The sequence below is a fragment of the Protobothrops mucrosquamatus genome, unplaced genomic scaffold (assembly GCF_001527695.2).
Source record: "Protobothrops mucrosquamatus isolate PMUCROS unplaced genomic scaffold, P.Mucros_1.0 scaffold21, whole genome shotgun sequence".
Lineage (NCBI taxonomy): Eukaryota > Metazoa > Chordata > Lepidosauria > Squamata > Viperidae > Protobothrops > Protobothrops mucrosquamatus.
This window is the reverse complement of record NW_015386406.1, coordinates 1,971,987-1,994,908: the sequence shown is the minus strand read 5'-3', so window position 1 is coordinate 1,994,908 and position 22,922 is coordinate 1,971,987. Positions and strand designations below refer to the sequence as shown.

The window sequence follows — 22,922 nt, the reverse complement described above, 5'->3', positions numbered from 1 at the left end:
GTTTCCTGCCTGAGCAGGGGGTTGGACTAGATGACCTTCAAGGTCCCTTCCAACTTTACTATTATTATTATTATTATTATTATTATTATTATTATTATTATTATTATTATTATTATTATTATTATTATTATTATTATTATTATTATTTCATGTTCCCAGCTTGGTTAATTTTAGTCCTCTGTGCAATGCTCTTGGTGGATATTTGTCCTATAGTCACCAGTGAGGTAGAGCAACCTAGAGACGTTTTAAAGATGGTCTTCAAGGTGCTTTAAAGGTTAAAAACCAATTTTAGTCTCAAGCAGCTACTAGAATGTTCTTTTCCTAAAAAAAATGAAAGGCTTCCTCAAAAGCTGATCACATGAGGCTTCCCCCCTGCATTGGATAAAAACATAGATTAAGTTTATTCAGTTTAATTTAAATCTATGTAACTTCCCCAATACAATATCTAATTTAAGTTCATTTCATGGTAAAATGAAAATAAAATGTGAAGAAAAATTTTAATCAACTTTAATAAGTCTCTTTTAATTAATTACTCAATTAAAAATCCATTTAGAATAGACTAGACTAGACTAGAATAGAATAGAATAGAATAGAAGGGACCTTGGAGGTCTTCTAGTCCAGCCCCCCGCTAAAGCAGGAGAACATATACCATCTCAGACAAGTGACTGTCTAGCCTCTTTTTAAAAGAGGCTAGATGGAGCACCCACGATTTCTGGAGGCAAGCTATTGCACTGGTTAATTGTCCTCACTGTCAGAAAGGTTCTCCTTAATTCCAAGTTGCTTGTCTCTTTGATCAGTTTCCAACCACTGTTTCTTTTCCTGCTCTCTGGTGCTTTGGAGAACAACGTGACCTCCTCTTCTTTGTGGCAGCCCCTCAAATACTGGAATACTGCTATCATGTCTCCCCTATTTCTTCTTTCTTTTAGATAGCCAAATCTAAGTCCTGCAGCCGTTCTTCGTATGTTTTAATCTCCAGGCCTTTGATCATCTTAGTTGCTCTTCTTGAATGTTTTCCAAACTCTCAACATCTTTTTTGTGATATGGTGACCAAAATTGGATGCAGTATTCCAGGTGTGGTCTTACTAGGGTTTTATAAAGCGGTACTAATACTTCGTATGATCTTGATTCTATGCCTCTGTTTATACAACCCAGGATTGTATTAGCTTTTTTGGCTGCTGCTGCTGCACATTGCTGGCTCATAATCAAGTGATCATCCACTAGAACTCCAAGGTCCCTCTCACAGTTACTGCTTTTGAGCCGGGTCTCACCTAATCTATACTTGCACCTTTGATTTTTTCCTGCCTAGATGTAAAACTTTGCTTTTCTCCACACTGAAATTCATTTTGTTGGATAGGGCCCATTGTTCATGTTTGTTTGGATCCTGAGTTTGTCTTCTGGGATGTTGGATACTCCTGGCAGTTTAGTGTCATCTGCAAATTTGATGAGTTCCCCTTCAATTCCCACATCTAAGTCATTTATGAAGATATTGAAGAGTACTAGGCCTAAGACGGAACCTTGTGGTGCCCCACTACTTACTTCTCTCCATGTGGATGTAGTGCCATTGAGGACTATTCATTGAGTACAGTTTTCTAGCCAGCTACAGTTCCATCTGGTGGTGATGTTGTCTATTCCAGCTTTTTCTAGATTACCAAGGAATAGGTTGTGGTCTACTTCATCAAATGCCTTACTGAAATCTAAGTATACTATGTCCACAGCATTTCGCTGGTCTAGTCACTTTATCAAAGAATGAACTAAGATTGGTTTGGCATGATCTGTTTTTAACAAACCCATGCTGGCTACTAGTTATAACTTTGTTTGCTTCTAGTTGTTCGCAGATCTTTTTTTGATTATCTTTTCTAGGATCTTCCCAGGTATTGATGTTAAACTGATTGGTCTGCAGTTTCCTGGGTCCATTTTATTCCCTTTTCTTGAAGATGGGAACCACATTTTGAATCCTCAGGTACTTCCCCGGTGCTCCAGGATTTTTTAAAGATATGGTGTAGTGGTTCTGAGATAACATCTGCCTGCTCCTTCAGAACTCTGGATCCCGGTGATTTATATTCATCAAGGTCCGATAGGTGTTCTCTTACCATTTTCTTGCTTATTTTAGTTTTTGTTTCTAATTTGTCTTTTGCAATCGGGTTTTTTGGTATGTAGGGCTATAGTTTCTTTTTGTGTGAAGACTGATGCAAAAAATGAGTTAAACAGTTCTGCTTTCTCCCTGCTACCCGTTATTTCCTTGCCATCCTCTCTCTTTAGTGGTCCTACTGTTTCCTTAACATTTTTATTGTTGTTAATATGTTGGAAAACACTTTATTATCCTTGATTTCTGTTGCAAGTCTTTGTTCGTTCTGAGCCTTTGTTGTCCTGACTTAATCTTTGCATGTTCTGGCTGTCTGCTGATAATTGACCTTAGTTATGTGCCCCTGTTTTCATTTTTTGTATTTGTCCTTTTTGTCTTTCAGTTTGTCAGAGAGATCTTTGTGCAGCCATGCTGGTTTCTTCTTGAATTTCTTGTTTTTCCTTTTCAGTGATATTCAGTTTTGTTGAAGGAAAAATCTTCATCAGGGTCCAATCCAAGCTGGGAATAAACAAAATGGAGACTGCTTTGGAAAGTAGGTTGTAGTTTATTGAAGAGCAGAGCCAGAAGACATGAGACTCTGGAGCAGATGACCACATGTTGTTGGGAGTGGTGGGTTTTTATACCTTCTTGGGCTTTTGTGTTTGGAGTTGTTCTTCCTGTTCCTGTGTCATGAACTTGGATCTGAGCTTTTGAGCATGTCCTTTGGTAATTTAATGGTGGTGGGTTAATCCTATTATGTCCCAAATGTCATATTCTTCTTCTCTGTGGCTGATGGCTTACTTCCTGTGTTGGATTTCTTGGATGAAGGGTTGCTGGTTCTAATTCTATCACTCTGCTATTGTTAGCTATCAGTTTTGCTGCAAGGGATTTCAAAAGATCCTGTCTTGAATGGGCTTCTGCCTGGTAGTATTTGTTCATGAATGGGACTTCAGACTTTCTGAATGGGATTATCAAATCTGCATTTCTAAAAGGTGATTTTCTACTAGGGGATATTAAGAAAAACTGGCCCTGCTTTTCTGCCTTTAGGATCCTTTGAAGAAATATAATATTCTGTCTTTTTAATATCTCAAACTATTTCTTTCTCTGGGGGAGGGGTACTGTCCTCCCACAGTTCTAAGCCTGGCTTTTTAAACAGTGTTAAGATTTTTCATTCCATCATAATTAAAGTAATGATGAGTATAACAGGAAATAAGTTGGTCAGAGAAATGAAGTAACTACATCAAATAACTATGGAATGGCAGTTAAAATTTTTTTTGTACCTTGTAATTTCCTGAATTCATTGAATTAACTCTGAGGATTAAATAAATGTGATATTTAACAATTATGCCTATTGTTTTGAAGAAACAGTATTACAACAGGCTGTGCCAGAACATGAGTTTCAAAGGTGAGTTTAAAATATATGATATGAATCAATCAGTCAATCATTAATAAATGAAATACGGGTTTCATGAATAAGATATAAACATACTATGACCTACCCATGATTCCATAGTGATACAGGATACAGGGTGTTTAGGGCAGCCATAATGGCACGCCATGTACACATAATATCAGGAGGGGCGCGTGGAGGTTCATGAATCCATTTGCCCAAACGTTCCCAGGTGGAGCGACGGAGAGAGCCGTCAGAAGGATAGGCAGGAACGTGTTGCTGAAGATAGGTGAGAAAAGAGACAATAGATTTACGAGAGAGAGGATATACAGTAGTTCCGTTAACTTTTTGCAAACAGTTTGCCTTCTTGACTAAAGTATAAAGCTCATCCACATGCTTGGACAGAGCTTTGGAGAGAGAAATGCCCATACTTATGATGCGCGAGCCTGTACCAGGTGCGTAAGAAGGGTGAGTCAAGGCGACGTATTCCTAAAAAAAAATCACGTCGTGGGGTCACCAGTTGATACGGTTTGGCCCTTTACAGGGTGAATTGTGGAACCGGTGATGTACGATAATCGGACTGACTATCGGACCTCGCGCGCAGCATAAGAAGACACGGACAACATCGTCCTTTGGTAAGGTGTGTAAGAACAGGAGCGAAAAGGCCCCTTGAGATCTTACGCACCTACTTTTATTAGCGCACAGCAAGCATGGGAGTGGTTACATATCAGAAACAAAGAAGCATTTCCTTACTACCTTATATGGTCTTTTTGTGCCCTTCAAGAAACAAGGAAATCACCTTAGGTATACGTGACATACCTGTTGGTCACGTAGGCTGACCTTTGTTTGAGAAAGTACTTTGCGATAAGTACTGATACATTGTGTGGAATGTACTGATACATTGTATGGAATATTGCAACACCATAGGAAAGAGATGTTATCTTTAATTTTGCCATCTTTTACTATATTTTATAGTAAGACTTCTATAAAAATTCTACAGGGTTAGATTACAGGTAGTCCTTAACTTATGACTGCAATGGAACCTGTTCCTCTGTCAAAATCTGGTTGTTAGTTGGCTGATTCCTCAGGTGTTATGGTACCTGTTCTATTGTACTGAATCTGAGGTAAAGACAAAATCTGTTTTCCCATGGATCAAGTATTGAAAGACCCCAGAATCCAGATTTTAAAATAGATCTACTGCCAACTCAAAAATGAAGTGATGAGTGAGAGAAAAACCATGCTTCTTAGGTCCCACAAGATGTCAATGTTTAATGGAGATGACCTGGAGTGGACTCAGTCTGCTGGAATGTACTGGGCAGACAGAAGCAATTGGTCTGCAGCTATCCAAGCTGTATGTCATAGAGTTCTTCTATAGAGAGTCCTGTTCTAATCTTAAGTGATCAGAGGAACTGAGAAATCTACCCAATGTCTGTTTGATACAGGCAGTTAGATACTTGAAGACAATTTTCAAGACTTACTGAACCCTTAATCAGTGGTTTCCCCCTATACTCAGTATATACAATGGGCATTATTCACCCAAAGCAGAGCAAATGGGATTTCATTAGGAGAGCTGAAATTACATGCTTAATTTTGCAGGCATTTCACCAACAACATTTTATTTTTCTTTCTTTCTTTTTTAATCCAATTTTATTTCAGACTTTCAAAATTTCTTCTCTCACATGTGATGCCTGTTTTGTTGAGATAAAAGGTTTTTAGTATGTATCCATTTGAGCCATAAGAGGTCAGTGTTGTGTGAGAAAAGCTTCAAATCTAGGAAACTATCTATGAGGCTGTGCTGCTCTGTAAAAGATCAAAAGCTCTAATTTTCTGTGGCTATTAAAACCCCAGAATCTATATAGCCAAACAATTCTATTTTAGTCAGACAGTTTTAAGTAACTCTAGACAACATTGCCATTTGGACAAAATTATTGCCAGCAGCACAGTAAAGGTATTTCCTTCAATGACTCAGTTTTATTTCCTCCAGTTTATGCACCCTTTGTGGCAGGGATTTTATTGATGTATTATATCTGGAAATTTTTACATTCTTATATGCATTACACTCCACTTTTGCCTAGAGAATTTTTGCACCTTAAAAGAGGGATCATTCATATTAATATTTGTACAATCTTAGTTTTTAAAGATATCACCTCTCCTCTTACAGAGAGACATTGAGTCTACCCAACAACAAATGTGTAGTAGACCATATGGAACATGAAAGACTTAGGGATAATTCCATGTGATTCTTCTTCTTCATTGCAATCCCATTTGTCCCACTATTGCTTTGAAAAAGATGAAATAAATAAATAAATAGATAAATAAATAAAAAGATGCAATAACATCACTGGTGTTGAGGAAGGGGGTGTCAGAGGAAGCAAAATGCCAAAAGAAGCCCCTGATGTTCTGTACATGTGTCATGATGTTGCATAAAAGTACAAACAGGGTAGACCATGTGATGGGACATCACAATACTGCTTTCATCATTCTAACGATAGTAGCAAGCTCCTGTAAACATTGCTCAAAGGATAACTATGCCAAATTTGATAGTAGTAAGGCAAGGATGGAACACATGAAGTGTTTTTCACATTGCTCTATGTATGGGAATTTCTCTCTACATATGAGCAAAGAAACACTTCAAGTTAAGATAGTTCCCACTCTTAACACACACCTTGTTCCTCATGAATTAAGACCAATATATAGGGTTCATATTGGGGTGTTCTTACCATGGGATGTGAGATTGGTAATACCAAAAGGAAAAGGTTTTTTGTGTCCCCTTTATATATAGATGAACTTTATGACACAGAATTTGGATATATGAAGAACACTAATCTTCTTCAATTTATCTTCAACTAAATTTTATTTTTAATGTATACTATTGTGTCCACAGTAAAAAAAGACAATAAAGGTTATCTATCTATCTATCTATCTATCTATCTATCTATCTATCTATCTATCTATCTATCTATCTATCTATCTATCTATCTATCTATCTATCTATCTATCTATCTATCTATCATCTTTTCTGCCTACCTGTACTTGCCAGCAAAATGGGTTCTTTACAGGTCCCCTCCATTAAACTCTGTCATCCTTGTGGGACCTAGGAAGTGTGTCTTCTCTGTTATGGCCCTATTCTCTGGAACAGCATCCGCTCCACGAGATAATGGATTCCAGAAAAAATTAAAACCGTGATGTTGATGCTCTTGTTTGTTTAAGGCCCCTGATCTATTATGTTTTTTATTTTGTTGTTTATTAGATCATTTTAGTCTAAACTGCCTGTCTGATTTAATGTTTTTAGCTGTTTTTATAGGTCTTTCTTAGTCTTATATGTCACCCAGAGACCACTGGAGATGTAGATCAACAAATTTAAACAATAGTAATAATTAGAAGTACTATTCTTACATTTGTTCCTGGAGCACTATGAACATCAGGAAAAAAATCCTGTCTTCACTAGAATTTTTAATATTAATTACAGGAATCCTGTTAGGATTTAATAATGTTATATTTTATGATTACTTGAAAAGTTAATGAGGTTTTATGTTAGAAATGGCCTTAAATTTCAGGAAAACTTAAGAAGAAGAAAAAAGAAAAAATGAGATATATCTTGAATTATTCAACAAATGATGTTCCTCTTGCCCCAAAACACTGGTTTTTTTTTGTTTACAAGTATTCATAATGAAGTACTTTATGCATGTCACAGCACACAACTTCTTTGTCACAGAACTAGCCCTTTTATTTTTTGATTATTGTTCCATTTAATTTATAGGAGGTGAATTGATGAAGCGTAGTTATATTGCAACAAAAATGCAATAGCAGAAGTATAGGAACTGAATTTGTAGGAACAATCAATGAACGATGATACAGCAGATTATTTAGATCAAAATGCAGCCTATCATTGTTCTCCACTGGGAGTGGTAGAAGCACAAAAGCATAAATCTTCTCACATTCTCACATTGTTAGGTCAGCAACCAAAAGTCTTGCAGACCTCGTGAATTTCCTTGGCTGAATCCTTGCAAGCTACTGTAAATGCTTTTTATCCATCTTTATCTGGATTCATATTTAATGCCAGGTCATAAATAATGGTTTATAGATAGCTGAGTTCACATACTGAAAAATGAAACCATATAACTACATTATGGCTTAGTATTATGCATGAATTCAGCCTGTAAAAGGCTTTAATAGTAGATTGGGCTTGGCATGAAGTACAGTAGCTTTGAAATGATGAGTAGTATATTGGAGAGAAACTGAACATCGGAGATGTAACATAAATTGTAGTGCCACTGATATTATTTAGATTTTTAAGATTATATTAATCAATCAATATAAATCCATGGAACAGTATTAATGGATTAACACAGCTTCAGAGTTAAAGATAATAATAAAAAGAACAATTTTATTATAGACAGAATTTCGCTAAAATTTTAAGTATATTTTTATATTTTTCGTTCTCTTTGTCCAAATAAATACAAAAACAACCCCACAGTAATTCAGATGTTGCAAATAATATGTATCAACAATCAGTTACTACAAATCAGGTGTAGATATTACTTACTACTGTATTTAATCATTCTTTTATCTATACACAAGCCTGAAAAATCTACAATTCTTGGTTATCTTAGTAAATTTCAAATATTGAAGATATAAATAAGAAAAATACAAGGGTCCTTAACGCACAGCAGTTGACCTAAAAATATTACATCAGTACAAGAACAAACTATATGAGTTAATGTTCCAACTCCTAGGCTGGATATCTAATTGCAAGGTTATTATTACCACACCTTATTAGGCATTCACTGAGCTGTGCAATACAAACATATCAAAACAAGCTAATTTCATGTTGTTTAAAATGAGTCTTCATTGGTTTATAGGAAGGAAACATTCAAACTTGTTTGTTCGGAGGTCATGTAAATAATAATAACTCCAAGTTCCTTCTAGTTCTGAGATGGTAAACATGAATGACTTGGAAGATGGGTGGGGGAGGGGGGGAGATGCTGCCTAGACTAGAGAAAGTGGTGGGATTCAGCTGGTTTGCACCACTTCGGCAGAAATAAATGGTAGCTAATTTTTTGTTGCCCAGGCCCTGAATGGACTTCTGGAAATGGCAACCACACAGAGAACCGGTTTTTCACATATTTGAATCCCACCACTGCTAGAGAAGCTTTGGATAAAGTGTGCGGGGGAGGGGGAGCCAATAGCTCAGTAACAGGCAAAGAAAGAAACTCAGAAAGATCTTTCCTATTCAGTCAAGCTATAAAAAGAGACCATGTGAGCCTTCCCAGGTAGATTAGGCAGGAAATAGGACCAGATGAGCTAATTCTGCTAACCCTAAGGATACATTAACAGGATTTTGCAAATCTAAAAGTACAATTCTCTCACCTTCTCTTTTTACAGTGTGATAAGTTAGGGAGGGTCCTTTCTGAATCTCTTTCTCTGCCCATTATGCAGGTGTGGGCTTTCACCTCTTATCTGATTGTTCCCTAGGCAGCATCTCTTCCCTCCTGTATCTCAAGGTCATACCCACATGCACAACTTATGTGGGTAGTAGCTTAGGAGTTAAAGGGTAGTTCTACATATTATCCAATTACTAGAAATACAAGTGCTGCCTATTCTAAGGGGAATTTATTTACAATCTGTTTTATTTTAAAAAATCACACACCCACACACATACATACACACACTGCACAAATCTTGCTTCATTCATATTCAGAAAGAGTTGTATTGTTTGAGTCCTGAGAAGTCATTGTACTCCTATGCAATGAAACACAAAGTGGAAGGGTGCTTGTAACTCATTCTGTACTGAGTGGAATACAATATCTTGGGGAGCACATAGTGAAAAATAGACAACATTTCTTAAGCCTTTTCGTATGCAAAAGTATATGAAGTATCATAGCCCTTCTGATAGCTGCAGGTCAGCACAATAATTGTTGCCTTCAGGCAAAGTTTAGGATCTAAAAATTATTAAAAGTTTGCATGCCAAACCCTTATGACCAGAAGCAAATGGTTTCATAACATTGGTCTTAATCTATAATTACTTCTCCTCTGCTCTTCTTAATTTTGCAACCATGGGGGCTAAGCTCCTCGGGGATCAAATGAGGGTTAGGATTAAAGCAAATAAAGAAGAAGCAACAAACAGGCTGGGCATCATTTCTTGTGTTGAAATGAACACTCTTTGATTTAGGGTCACAGATGTAACTTTCAATCCCATTTTTCTCTTTTACAATCGGAAAGATTCTTTTATTACTTTTAGTTTAAAATCTATATTATTATTTTTTCAGAATGGATATCTCAAAATGGGGTGATTGTGGTATTAAAATAAGTCAAGATGGCAATTGCAATCTTTGTGGCTTTGGCTGCAACAGCCTGCAGGATCATATTTATTTCCCCTTTATTTATCCTTGAATTCCAACTAACTTCCAAAGCCAGTTTTAGAAAAAAAAATATGATCAGTGGTTGCTATACTGTGATTGTGTAAATATTTTGAGATTGATAATGAGCATTATGGAAAACTAGAGATGAATGGCAGGGCACAATTTCATCATTTTTATTAGTTTATAATATAAAATACAAAAATACAAAATAAAATATAGGAAAATAACGGAGGGAGAAAGGAAAGGAAAAGTGTAGGGAAAAAATAAACAAAAGGCATTGACTTCTGACTCCCTTTGATACAATGGAATAGGATAATAGTATCAAACACCAACTTTTTTGCTTTTACATAATAATAATATAAACTAGCCATTTCTATAACAACAAACCTATCTAATCGGTGAAATCCAAAATCAAAGTTTCATTTTTTCCCCACCTCAGGCATAAAGTCTAGAAGTGGTTCCCAAGTAGAAACAAAAACAATTGTGTCTTTTTTTTAAATCAAAGCAGTCAATTTAACCATCTATACTGACGCCATCAACATTTGCAGTCCTTCGTCCATTGTAGGAATCACCTGCCTGCCCTTCTATTTTTGTGCATAAAGTAATCTTGCTGGCATCAACATATATAGCATCAAAGTTCCATTCCCCCCCCCCAAATCTTTTTCCATTAAACCCCAAAGAAGGCACAATTTCATCATGATGTCTTCTGGCAATGAGTCTATGACAGTTTGGCATGGCCAGCTCACCACTGTCAGCTTGCCACCACCAAGTCACCTATGCCAACTCATTCCCAATTTGCCACAGGATAACTCTACAGGGCAACTCGCCACGGGAAAAACTCACTGCGGGCAGCCAGAGGGAAACTCAGCTAAGCATGTGAGTGGGTAGGCAAAGCACAGAGTGGTGGTGGCAGCTTAGGGGGCTTCCCATTTTTTACACCCCCTGCCACTGACACTGCTGCCTGGCTTTGGGCTGAAGAAGCCGGAGACGTTGGCGGTGGTGATGGGCAGGATGGGTGGGTGGTGGGGAGGCAATGGCAGCCAGGTTGTGTCTCATTTTCACATGCCACCCACCCTGCCCACTACTGTCTCTTTGATCTTGAGCTTGGCAGCAGCATTGGTACCAGGGGGTGTGAAAATGGGAAGCTCCTAGCCACTGACATCATCCTGTGCTCTGCCCACCTGCATGTCCAGCTCTCTCTTTGGCTGCCCGCAATGAGTTGTCCCTGAAGTGAGTTGGTCTGTGGCAACTTGGCAGCAGGGAATTGGCAGAGGTTAATTGGTGGTGGGGAGGCGGTGGTGGGGAGCTGGCTGTGCCACACTGGCCACGTCAAGTTGTCCCATTTCATCTGGCAGTACTTCACAAAATGGCAGCCATTTTCTTTGAGTGCCCATATGATTTCAAAATGTTCATTGTGCCCGTAGTTGGAGGGAAAATACAGAGAAGTTTGGGATTCCTGTTTGTCCTTAATTATACTTATTTTAGTAATAGCTATGGCATCTAAAAGATTTTAGTCAATTAAATCACCTAGCAAACCATTAGGCTTTATGTAATAATTTTCATTCTTTCGTTCTTCTTTCACATACAGGAGTCAGCAAGTGACAAAATACACATTGCAATATTGTGATGGAAACTCTGTCCCTTACATACATTTGTATTCTCCTCCTCCTTCTCCTCCTCCTTCTCCTCCTCCTTCCCTTCCCCCTTCCCCTCCTCCCCCCATTATGCCATTCTATATATTTCTGTTTAAGCCTACTTTTCCATTTCCAGTGCTCACATTGGAGATATACTACATAATCTTTCACCAACACCTAAAGTTCAAGAATATCAATATATATCATGAACAAAACATTTTTGTTTGATTAACAGCTGTTACATATACTCAATGATTACTTTTCCTGTGTTGAAACATCTTTGCAAATATAGTAATTATCAAGCCCCACAAAGATCACCACAAAATCAAGAAACAAGAATTACAGAGACTTGACTAAGCTATGTTAAATGCTAGTCTTGGGGGAAGACTGGAAATTACAAGTGGAATTTCCAATTCTCCTTTATATTGGGTTTGTCAAGACAGAATCTTTTTGAATGATTTGAAATGCTTCTTCCTCAGTTTCTTGCCACTTGGGCTGATTGACCTTTATAAGAGGTATCACCACCTTCTATTGCTTGCTCCACTGTGCCCATTTACTTTCCAGTCTCCCTATCACAGTCAGCACTGAATGATTTTTCTAAATAAGATGATTTCTTTGTGGGAGAATGAAAAGGCTGGTGGCAATGGAGAAAATTTGTGTTTCAGCTGCAGTGATTGTGATGGGTATTGCATGAAGGAGACAAAATTCACAATGAATAGGTTGAAATGGGATGACATGCAGATACACCAAGTACTAAATTAATTTGCATGCCGGTTGAAAAATGAACTCTTTTTTATTGTTATGTCCCTTTAAAATTAGGGGATCTTTTGAATCTTCCAGTCTCCCCCAAAGTTGTACGTAGATTGGTAATTAACTATGGTTAAGGCTGTTCATGTGAAATTAAGGAGTTTTCATCACGTCTTCTGCTTGCTTGTTGGTGTTCATGGATGTGCTTTGATAGTCTTCTGCCTGTCTGGCTGTTGTAGCCCTTAAATTATATGTTGTAGATGGCTCCTGTTTTTATTTCTGGGATTGCTGGGTCTTTTGTTTTACTTAGGATGTTTTGGAGAACTTAGTTGATTTGTGTGCTATAGTGATGCCGTGTGGTTGTAACAGTCTGTTGATGATTTCCGAGATGTTTCAATGTATGGCAGTGTTATCTTTTCAACTGCTTGTTTTGGTTGAGCTATACTGGGTTGAGTGCTCAGGCACTTTTTGATGAAGTTGCATGGATATTGTAGGTGAAGATGTGCAGAAACCACCAACAAGCTACAAGCAGTGCTCAACTTACAACCTCAATTTAGCTGAGTGAGACATTTGTTAATGTTGTTTTTCCCATTTCATGACCTTTTTGTCACAGTTGTTAAATGAATCACTGCAGTTGTTAAGTTAGAAACATGTTTGTTAAGTCAATTTGGCTTCCCCGTTGACTTTACTTGACAAAAAGTCACAAAAGGTGATCACATGATCCCGGGGCACTGCAACCATCATAAGTATGAGTCAGCAGTCAAGCATCTAAACTTTGATCACATCACCATAAGAATGCTGCAATGGTTGTAAATGTAAAAAATAGTCACTTTTTTCAGTGACATTGTAACTTTGAATGATCTCTAAATGAACTGTTGTAAGTTGAGGACTACCCATATTACAACTAAATGGTAGCAACACTGACAGGACAGTAAATAACAGCTCAATCAAGGAACCATCAAGACCACTCCCGCTAACATTGACAGGGCAAGTCATTAGTATATTAGAGCCATAGTGACACAGTGGTTAGAATGCAGTACTGCAGGCTAACTCACTGTTCACTACCATGAGTTTGATTCTGACCAGCTCAAGGTTGACTTAGCCTTCTATCCTTCTGAGGTTGATAAAATGAGGATCCAGATTGTTGGGGGCAATATGCTAACTCTGTAAACTGCTTAGAGAGGGCTGTAAAGCACTATGAAGTGGTATATAAATCGAAGTGCTATTGTATTGCTATATAAAATGACAGCAAATCCCACTTGCATTGATGATGTTACATTGTTTGGTAATAAAACATTTGTAAGAAAACAACCCAGCTCAAAGAGCATCAAGGGTCCCACAGTTCAACCCTGAGTTACACATATTATTTTCTATCTGTTATGATGCTACAAACCTATAATGTGTATATTTAATAGAATACTAATTTTCAAATTTTTTATGGAGTGCACTAATTAGTCAAATTATAAACAGGATGTGCTGTGGCTCAGTGGCTTAATGGTGATGGAGATGATCTCTGCTCCAGTGGTTTGAGTTCCACCACTACATGGCGAGGTGAGCTCCTCAGCTTTGGCCAACCTAGCAGTTTGAAAGTATGTTATTTGCAAGTAGATAAATAAGTACCACTTTGATGGAAAAACAAGCTGGTGCTGCATGTGGATGGTCAGACCCCTGCTGGAGATGGATCTTCCTGGATGTGACGCCTGTTTGAGAGGTGACTTCGGTGCAGGAACAAGGGCTCAGATGACACTGCCAGATGCCGTGCGTCTTTCTTTCGGGTGTGAAGCTACCTCACCCTCTGTGATGCACTACGGATAGCGCGCAAGCATGAACAAAATGGGTTAGCAGTCTCAGGCAGCCAAAATCTACTATTCTGTGTTAGCACTGTAGTCTCCTAACTATTGTAACATCGCCATATGCTAAATAAAATAAATTAGTTAAAGAGAACAATCAGAAACTGTAATTTAATGAAATTGCAGTGAATATTCTCCTGACTTCTAATAGCCGCTGCAAAATTAATACGGGAGAGAAAGTCCTACTTAGTTCTAAACACAAAGCAAACACATAAAGCTACTATGCTAACACATTCTGAAAGAAATATAAATGGAAAAAAAACATTCCTGCAATCATTTCAAAATTATATTAGCAATATATTATTCTGATACTAATTTGTATGTCTATTGTGTAGCAATTACAAATAAAATGATAACAATTTGTTTACCATAAAGCCAGTAGAAAATGATTTTTTTATTTCCTGGTTTATTCCTTTTCAATAAAGAGGAAAAAGAGATTTCCCACTACTTAGATCTTTTAAGGATGTTTTCTGTATATTATTTCTTGAAGTTTAAAGTCTGATGAGATATGTGTTCCATTGGAACATCTGCTATAGTCTATCACTTGCTTTCTGCTTCCTGGAATTTTGGAATTTGATTTTCTAAATTAATTGTTTTTGGAAATTTATATTATCTTATATCTTATAGAAGATATTTTCAGTAGGACTGGACTGATTACTTTCAGATCTGCTTTATCACCTCATTGAGTTTCATTATGCAGTTGAACATTATGGAGCTTTGTAACATTTTTATTACTCTTACATAAATTATCATCAACATCATAATAAAAAACAAATTGTAACACAGCAATATATAAATAAGTATTTTTTTCTTCTTCACATAAGTAGCCCAACTATCTGAACTTTGCATTTGCAGGCACCTGAGAATCCGTTGATAATGGGATATGCAACAGTCATTGTTCATGTTGACTGAAATTCTATGAATAATTTTTGGTGCACTAAAGGGATTGTGCAAAAAAAGAAATAAGAAATAAGAATGAAAAGTGTAAGTTTTGAACAAGAGATCCACTTCCAACATATAATTAGTACTTATGTTTCAATATAGCAAAATAGATTGCTGTTTGAAAACCCAAACCCAAACCTGCTTTGGACTTGGTGATTTTTCATGTTGCATCTTGATCTAACTTCTCCAAACTTCTGTTTCTGGTTTTATAAATACAACTAATGGGATACTTGGGCATTGACAAGTGCATAATAAAATCCCTCCAGTGCTAGCAGCTGGCTGTGAGTTCCTTGTTCTACTACTCTGCCATTTTGGATGACTGCTATTATATCAGAATTCTGGATTGTTGACAATCGATGAGCAATAACAATGCAGGTTCGGCCTTTTCGAGCTTCATCTAATGCTTTCTGGACAATCTGTACTCAAAGACAAAAGAGAAATATCCTTATAAAAGCACTAGATCAGTGATGGCGAACCTTTTAGAGACCGAGTGCTCAAAAACTGCCCCCCACCCCTGCTCCGCCTCCCACCCTGCCTGCTCTGCCCTTGCCCACCCCCTGTCCCACCCAACTGCAGGGCCATACACCACCTCCATGGCCCACCACAGCAGATCGCCCAGGCAGCCCTGCAGCACCATGGCAGCCACACCCTCCGCCCACACCCCACAGCATCATCTGCATGCTATGGGGCACAAGGGCAGAGTCTTGTCTCTGCTGCCCGGCTATGTGCTTGGCTGCACTGCTGTGTGCGGGCCGTGCCTGGGGGGGGCGACTCTTCTCCAGGGGGGCTGCTGGTGAGGTGCACTTTTTTCCCCAGTTTAGATCATTTTTCAAACAATGGCAAATTGTGCACCCATGAAATAGGAAGTCAGCTATGGGTTCACTCACCTTTTCGCTCTCTGTATCCAAAGCTGATGTGGCCTCATCTAGAAGCAGAACTGCAGGTTTTCGGACAAGGGCACGAGCAATAGCTATTCTTTGCTTCTGCCCTCCTGAAAGCTGTGCTCCTTTATCACCCACTCGAGTATTGTATTTCTGATTTTTAAAAATAGAACAATGTCGGTATTGTAAGAGAGTCAACTCAGAGTGCCAAGATAGTTTGCATAACTCTAACATCAAGTAAGTTTGTGAATTAGGGAGAAAGAAAAATGAATGTAAATAGCATTAACATGATGTATTACAATAAATCAGTTTCCTAATCTTTAAAATACAATTTTGCAATTTTTCACAGGAATAGAAACTTCTTCAGCTTGGTGTCACTCTAATTGTGTTGCAAATTCCTGATTGGTATTTTAAAAAATGCTTCCTTGTATATAAAATGACTTTTTACAGCATCAGAAAGATTGTTTTTTTTTAGTCACTATAATTTTCAACAAATCTTTATATATGCTAATGATAATATAGAATCATTGATGACAATTTTCAAATTTCATCCTAGAAACACATGATGAATCATATGATCCTCAGACTACAATGATAATAGATTTGAAGGGGGCTGGATTAAAGTTGATTGTTGGCATCATGAAATAAATAATGAAAATATAGACTCTTTAAATCACTCAATAAACTAGGGAGCAAATAAAGTAGATAATTTACATCGTTACGATACAGAAAAGTATCAATGACTATTGTGAACACAGCCAAAAAAAACTAGACACTCAAAAAGCCTGGTTATGCGTGCCAGATAAAGAACAAGGGGACACAAAGGAAGAAATGTCCTTCTCTTGAAGGTTGTTTAGTAACCCTACTTTTGGGATAAGTTCTCTCAACGTTTCTAAGCTACAAGTTATAAATTTCAAATGAGATTATGGTACCTGAATTACCTGAAAAATTGTCAGTTGAATTTCAAAAGCCACTTTTGCTTTTATTTATTCACTTGTTTGTTTGTTTTGCTGGTCATTAGTTTTACTCCACAACAGATATCTGTACCAATTGGAATAATTAATCTCATGCAGAAAAAAGATGCTAGATACCTCTGGAAGATTTTCTATAAAATTGTGAATATTGGCTGCTTTGGCTGCTTCTTCAATTTCTTCCTGGCTAACAACTCTGCTGTTATCTCCATACTGGATATTCTCTGCAATACTACAGTCAAACAGAATAGGTTCTTGTTGCACAAGGCCCAGTCTGGACCTCAGCCACTGTATATGTAGAGATTTGGTATCTACACCATCTGCAATCTGGAAACAGAAAGGAAAACATGGCACTCTTTATTACAAAATTAAAAATGTATTCCTTACATGTAGGCATACTTGTGCACTGTTCCCTTCTGGACAGCAAATGAAAGAAGGTAATAGTAAGCAAAAGAAAATGTAGTAAGAAAAATATATATAACTAAAATTTAGTTTTCACCAATATAGTTTATGGTATCTTTTTATACTTCATACTTTTCTATCTTTGGAAATTATCCTTGTTTCCACTATATGCTACTTTTTTTTTTTTTTTTTTTTGAAAGGAGGGACTTCCAGTCAGTGTTGAATCATCGCAACTGCCTGGATTACTCCCTGTGGTCTTTTTGCAATATTTTAGAATTTATTTGCCATTGCCTTCTTCCAAGGACTGATAGTGACTTGCCCAAGGTCACCTAGCTGACTTTGTATCTAAAGCAAGACTAAAACTCTTGATTTTTCTGTTTCTAGCCAGGGTCATTAACTACTATATCAAATTGACTGTTTATATGCCCTACTTAACACATTACTTTTTGTTCTGTACATTACACTTCCTTTTTGAGCATCCCATCAAGTCTCTCCAACTATAACTTTCTTATTTTCTCTTTCTGCCTTCCCATTCATGCTTTCTTTCATATAGTTTTTGGGGATTCTATTCTCTTTCATTCTCTCTATATGACCAAATAACCACAGTATACTTCTTTTGTGATGCTTTTGTATTTTATTCACATTAATTCAGAACTCATAGATTCTTAAGCCACGTGTTCTTATTTAACTGGTCAATTTCTTAAATATCATATTGCCAGTGCATTCAAATCTTTTATTTCTCCTCAATTACTCATTTTTCATTTTCACGATAATAAAATTGGCACAAGCATGCTCTTTCCAACAGTCATTTCACTTATTTCAATGAACATTTATTCTTCACAACATCCCTTTCTACCAGTATTCGTACAACTTTAAAATTTATCCAGAAAAAATATTTTCTGTTTTTTTGTAAACATTCTACAATTCATTTAATTGCTATAATTTTCCATCATTTATGTATAATTTGCAACCATTCATTTTATATTAAATACTATTATCTTAGCCTTGAATATATTCAGATCTATATTCCTTGATGTATGATAAATGTCACATAGAAAGACCTGCACGTGTATTAGAGCAGGGCTTTTCAACCTTTTCACCCATTGTACCACTTTTAGGATAAGGCAATATCCGAGTACCACCAGTCGCCCAGCAAGGTGTCAAAAACTTGATCAAAAAAAAAAAAAGAGAGGAAGAAATGATAAAGTACAGGTAGTCCTCGACTTACAACAATTCGCTTAGTGACTGTTCGAAGTTACAATGGCACTGAAAAAAGCAAATTATGACCATTTTTCACACTTAATACTGTTGCATCATCCTCAGGGTCATGTGATTTACATTTAAATGCTTGGCAACTGATTCATACTTATGACGGTCATAGTGTCCCAGGGTCAACTTTTTGACAAGCAAAGTCAATGGCCAGGGGGGCGTGGCCAGCTCATCACTCAGGTTGCGGGGTGCCTGTGGGGGGTGTGAGCAGGGATGTGGGGGGGATCTGTGAGTCTCTGGTGGAGGGGGTGGGACAGGCATGGGCACCTTCCTTTCCTCCCTCTCTCCCTCCGATTGTCCCTTCCTTCCTTCTTTCCTTCCTTTCTTCCTTCCCTCCCTCTTTGTCCCTTCCTCCTTCCCTCCCTCTCTTCCATTGTCCCTCCCTCCCTCCCTTTCCTTTCCTTCCTCCTCTCTTTGTCCCTTCCTCCCTCCCTCCCTCCCATTGTCCAGTTCTATGGGAACGGGGAGGCCATAAAAGAGTCCTGAGGAGGCAATTGGAGTTTGGTCGCTGTCGCCGCCACCACCGCTGTTACTGAGCCAGATGGCTGCGCAACAGTGGCTGCTGCAGTTCCTGCCCGCTGCTTCTCCTTGGCTGCTTCCTCTGAAAAGGAGCGGTGCTCGTGCTCGGTGCAACTGGGAGCCCAGCACAGCTGCTGTTCTTCCACAGGGGGAGGAGAGCACAGGCAGCAGAGGAGCGCATGGGGGCGCGAAAAGAGCCACGGCTGCCAGACTCCCTCTGGTACATTGTGCGTGGCCGCAGCCAGAGAAAAGCAGCGAGTGGGGAAGCGGTTCATGCATTGCTGCAGCTGCAGCCCGGAGCCACGTGCAGCCCCAGGCATTTCTTTTACAGGCACGGCGGAACCTCAGCACCAGGCTAGACCCTGGGAGGCTCCTCAGTGCTGAGCCGAAATGCAGCTGCAGTTACAACAGCTCCAGCCCCTCCCTGGGTACAAAGGGGTGCTTTTTGGGCTCCAGCCCCATTGCTGCACTGACCTGCGGGCAAAAACGGGCCTTGCTCTCCAGATGAGAGTCGAGCCCAGCGACTGGAGGGCAGCCATGAGAGCGGCGGGAAGAGCGGGCGAGGCCTTGCCGGGGAGGGCCGCCCCATGCCCTCTAATGGTGGTCGAAGTGATGATGTGCAGCTGCCAATCCCGTCCTGCTCAGCTTATTCCCCCCTCCCAAAAGGCGGTGCTGTAAACTTTACAGCTTTCTGCGAGCGAGATGAGCAGGAGCACGAGATTGGCGTTTCTGAGCACACGCCAATTTGTGCCGCTGCCCATCTTGCTCACTTGCCGGCGCCCACAATCTGCCCGGCCTCCCCTCTGCCCGCTTTGCGCAGCTCCTCCTGGGTCCCCCACACCCACCGTTAACCCTCCCGCCACCATGCAGGGTAAGATTTGCGCCCCTGCCCCCGCCCAGATGCCCTCGCCTCCCCCAAGCATTTTTTTACTCACCTGCTTTCAGCTGCACTCCCTTTCTCATTTTGCTTTTCTGCCTTCATTTGTTTCTCTGCCTTCGCCACGTGTTTGTGGGTAAAAAAGAAAAAAAAGTTCCATGAGATCTTCTAACTTCTCGCGAGAAGTTAGAAAGTCTCATGGAACTTTTTTTTTTGTCTCACAAACACATGAAGGCTGAGAAGGACAGGAGAAAGGGAATGCTGCTGAAAGCAGGTGAGTAAAAAAATGCTTGGGGGAGGTGAGGGCATCTGGGTGGGGGCGGGGGGGATCCAGGCAATGCATCACGCAGCTCCAGCGGAATCTCCACTGAAGACTGCTTGAGGCTGCCTGCTACCCCCAAGACTGCCGCCAATCAGCTGGAGCTGCGCGCTTTGATCCTGGACTCTCAGTAGGACCCAAGCAATGTGCAGTTCCAGCTGATTTTGCCACAAGCCTGTGCAGCACTGCTGGCACTTCACCTCATCCACTTTTACACTTTTTAAAACATTTTTTTTAACATTTTTTTTCAACCCATCCTAAGCGTACCACCAGGCAGGTGCTCGTGTACCACTGGTGGTACGCATACCACCGGTTGAAAAGCCCTGATTTAGATCACAGGTATCAAACTTGCCGCATCACATGAGGTGTCATGACTTATCATGACTTTTTTTGCATTGCTGGAGCTGGGGTGGACGTGGCCTGCATATGATGCAACCAGCCCACAGGGCCAACAGTTTGACACCCCTGATTTAGATTCTCAGACAAATGCTTGAGACCAGCTGAATAGTGAAATCCCAGTTTAGGGACATCATCTGCTTGCAGTAAAACCAAACTGTACTCCCCAAATTTTGCTCTTCATTATCTCTTGCACTTGTCAAATATCTTCCCAAGCACATTTAACAAACTAATCCTCCTGTAGTTTTTAAATCCACTATTGTTTTATTTGGCCACTTTATAAAGACACAATAACCATATCCTTCGGTTGCTGGGCATAGAAAGAGCTAAGAAAAGCCACAGATCCACTCTGTAGGCAAACCTCATATTTTAACATTTTTATAATTACACTGTCTACATTTGCATCTTGTCTGCTCTTTTATATTCTTACAGGATTTGAGTTCCCACTCTTCATTTTCTCTGGGATACTAACATTTGTAGTACTTTTTCCAATTCCATTACTTCAGATATCACTGTTACTCCTATACAGATCTCTGACACACTTCCCTCCACACTTCAGCTTCATCACAAATCACATTAAAATGCTTCAGGATTCAAAATAACAAGGTAGTCAAGATGTCCCAAATTTTCACGTTCTTTTATCAAGCTATCTGTCTGACTTGGGTTATCATAAAGGTTCATAACCAATGATCCTGACAAAGAAGTAACCTAGATGTTACAACTAGTATATGCCTTCATGTGCCACAGAAATGTTTTCAATAGAACCAAGGTCCACTTACCACTTGTCCTGAAATTGGGTCATAGAATCGCTCTAGAAGCTGAATAGAAGTGCTCTTGCCACAACCACTGCTACCCACGAGAGCCAGTGTCTGGCCCTTGTTAATTTTTATATTGAGCCCTTGCAAAACCTGCACTTCTGTTCTGGTTGGATATGCAAAGTGGATATCTTTAAATTCAATGTTGCCTTCAAATTTGTCCTACAGCAGGGAAAGGTGAGGACATGATGAGAACAAATCCAACAAAGCTATGATTTTGCACACTGATCTGTCTCCTCCCCTCCCCCCCCAGTATTCTTCCTGTGGTACTAATAGTAGTAATAGAATTAATAGTGGAATGGCTTTAGCAACAACAATAACTTACTTCCCTCCTGTAGACATATTGATAGAAATAAAATTTTGATTTGGTCTGGGATAGTTTTTCAAACCTTTTCTCTCCAGATCTTATGAATTAAAATAGTATATTAAAACAATTTCTGCTATTTGACTTTTTCCATAAGCAGTCTGATATTATTTTAAATTAGCTGAAATAAAGAAAAAAACTATTTAAATGGCTGTTCTTCTTAGGCAATATATATTTTCTTGATCATTTATATAGTGAATGGCTAGCTCTCCTGTTACTCTTTTTATTGTTTACATTATACAATGCAGCAAATATTTAAAATGCATTAAAAATAAGGGAACAATCCAATGAAAGTTAAGTTTAATTTAAGAATGACTTTAAATTTATCATTAAAATAAAGACACTGGAGGAAAACTTTTATAGAAGTAGCTTTTCTCAGAAATAAGTTCCAGGATTTTAAAATGACATTGAATGAAATATTGGTTTATTCATTTACCAGATAATTATACATATGCCTAATACATTTTTAGGTTTATTTTCAGAAACCAAAGTTTCTAAATTACTATTGCTGATTTTCATGAAAATATATTAAAGGCAGCATAAGCTGCTAGATCTTACTAATTTTTCTCCTTCTTCACTATAGCTGTCAATTACAGGCTTTCGGTCCAAAAGGTGAAATATTCTTTGGGCAGAAACCTTTGATTTGCTAAAATCAGGTGCAAGAGAATTAGCTTGGCCAGCATTCATTGCAGCAAAAATCACTGATGAGAAGACTCTGAAAATGCAAAACAAAAATACTAAAGAGTATTTGCAACTTTGTTGAAGCCAGTTGCAAATGGCACTGATTTTACAACTTGAGTTTTATAATGTAAGCCTCTTTAAACATAATAATTTTATAGAATAGTTTTATATCTTGGAAATAGAGCATATTATATATTAAATAAGGTCAAGTAAAACATTTTGCCAAATGCCTTTGGATAAAAACTAGTGCCTGCAGTGCAATCTAATTTGAAAAAAATGAAGAAAAAGGATTTCATACTATTCAAGAAGATTATTTAAGTCAAGAGCTGGTATTTGTAGCAGTAATTATATATATATATATATATATATATATATATATATATATATATATATATATATATATATATATATATATATATATATATATATATATATATATAT

General features: G+C 38.4%; 1 protein-coding gene across 1 annotated transcript in view; it reads right to left on the bottom strand.

Moving 5' to 3' along the window:
- Positions 1-15,205: 15,205 nt before the first annotated feature.
- ABCB5 (ATP binding cassette subfamily B member 5) overlaps positions 15,206-22,922 on the bottom strand; it is a 41,297-nt gene continuing 33,580 nt past the window's right edge. Inside the window, exons 22-26 of the mRNA XM_029283112.1 lie at positions 22,359-22,515; positions 21,401-21,598; positions 16,960-17,166; positions 15,875-16,021; positions 15,206-15,403 (exon numbers count right to left, since the gene is read on the bottom strand). Coding sequence (XP_029138945.1) covers positions 15,206-15,403; positions 15,875-16,021; positions 16,960-17,166; positions 21,401-21,598; positions 22,359-22,515 — 907 coding nt within the window. The remainder of the gene's footprint in view (positions 15,404-15,874; positions 16,022-16,959; positions 17,167-21,400; positions 21,599-22,358; positions 22,516-22,922) is intronic.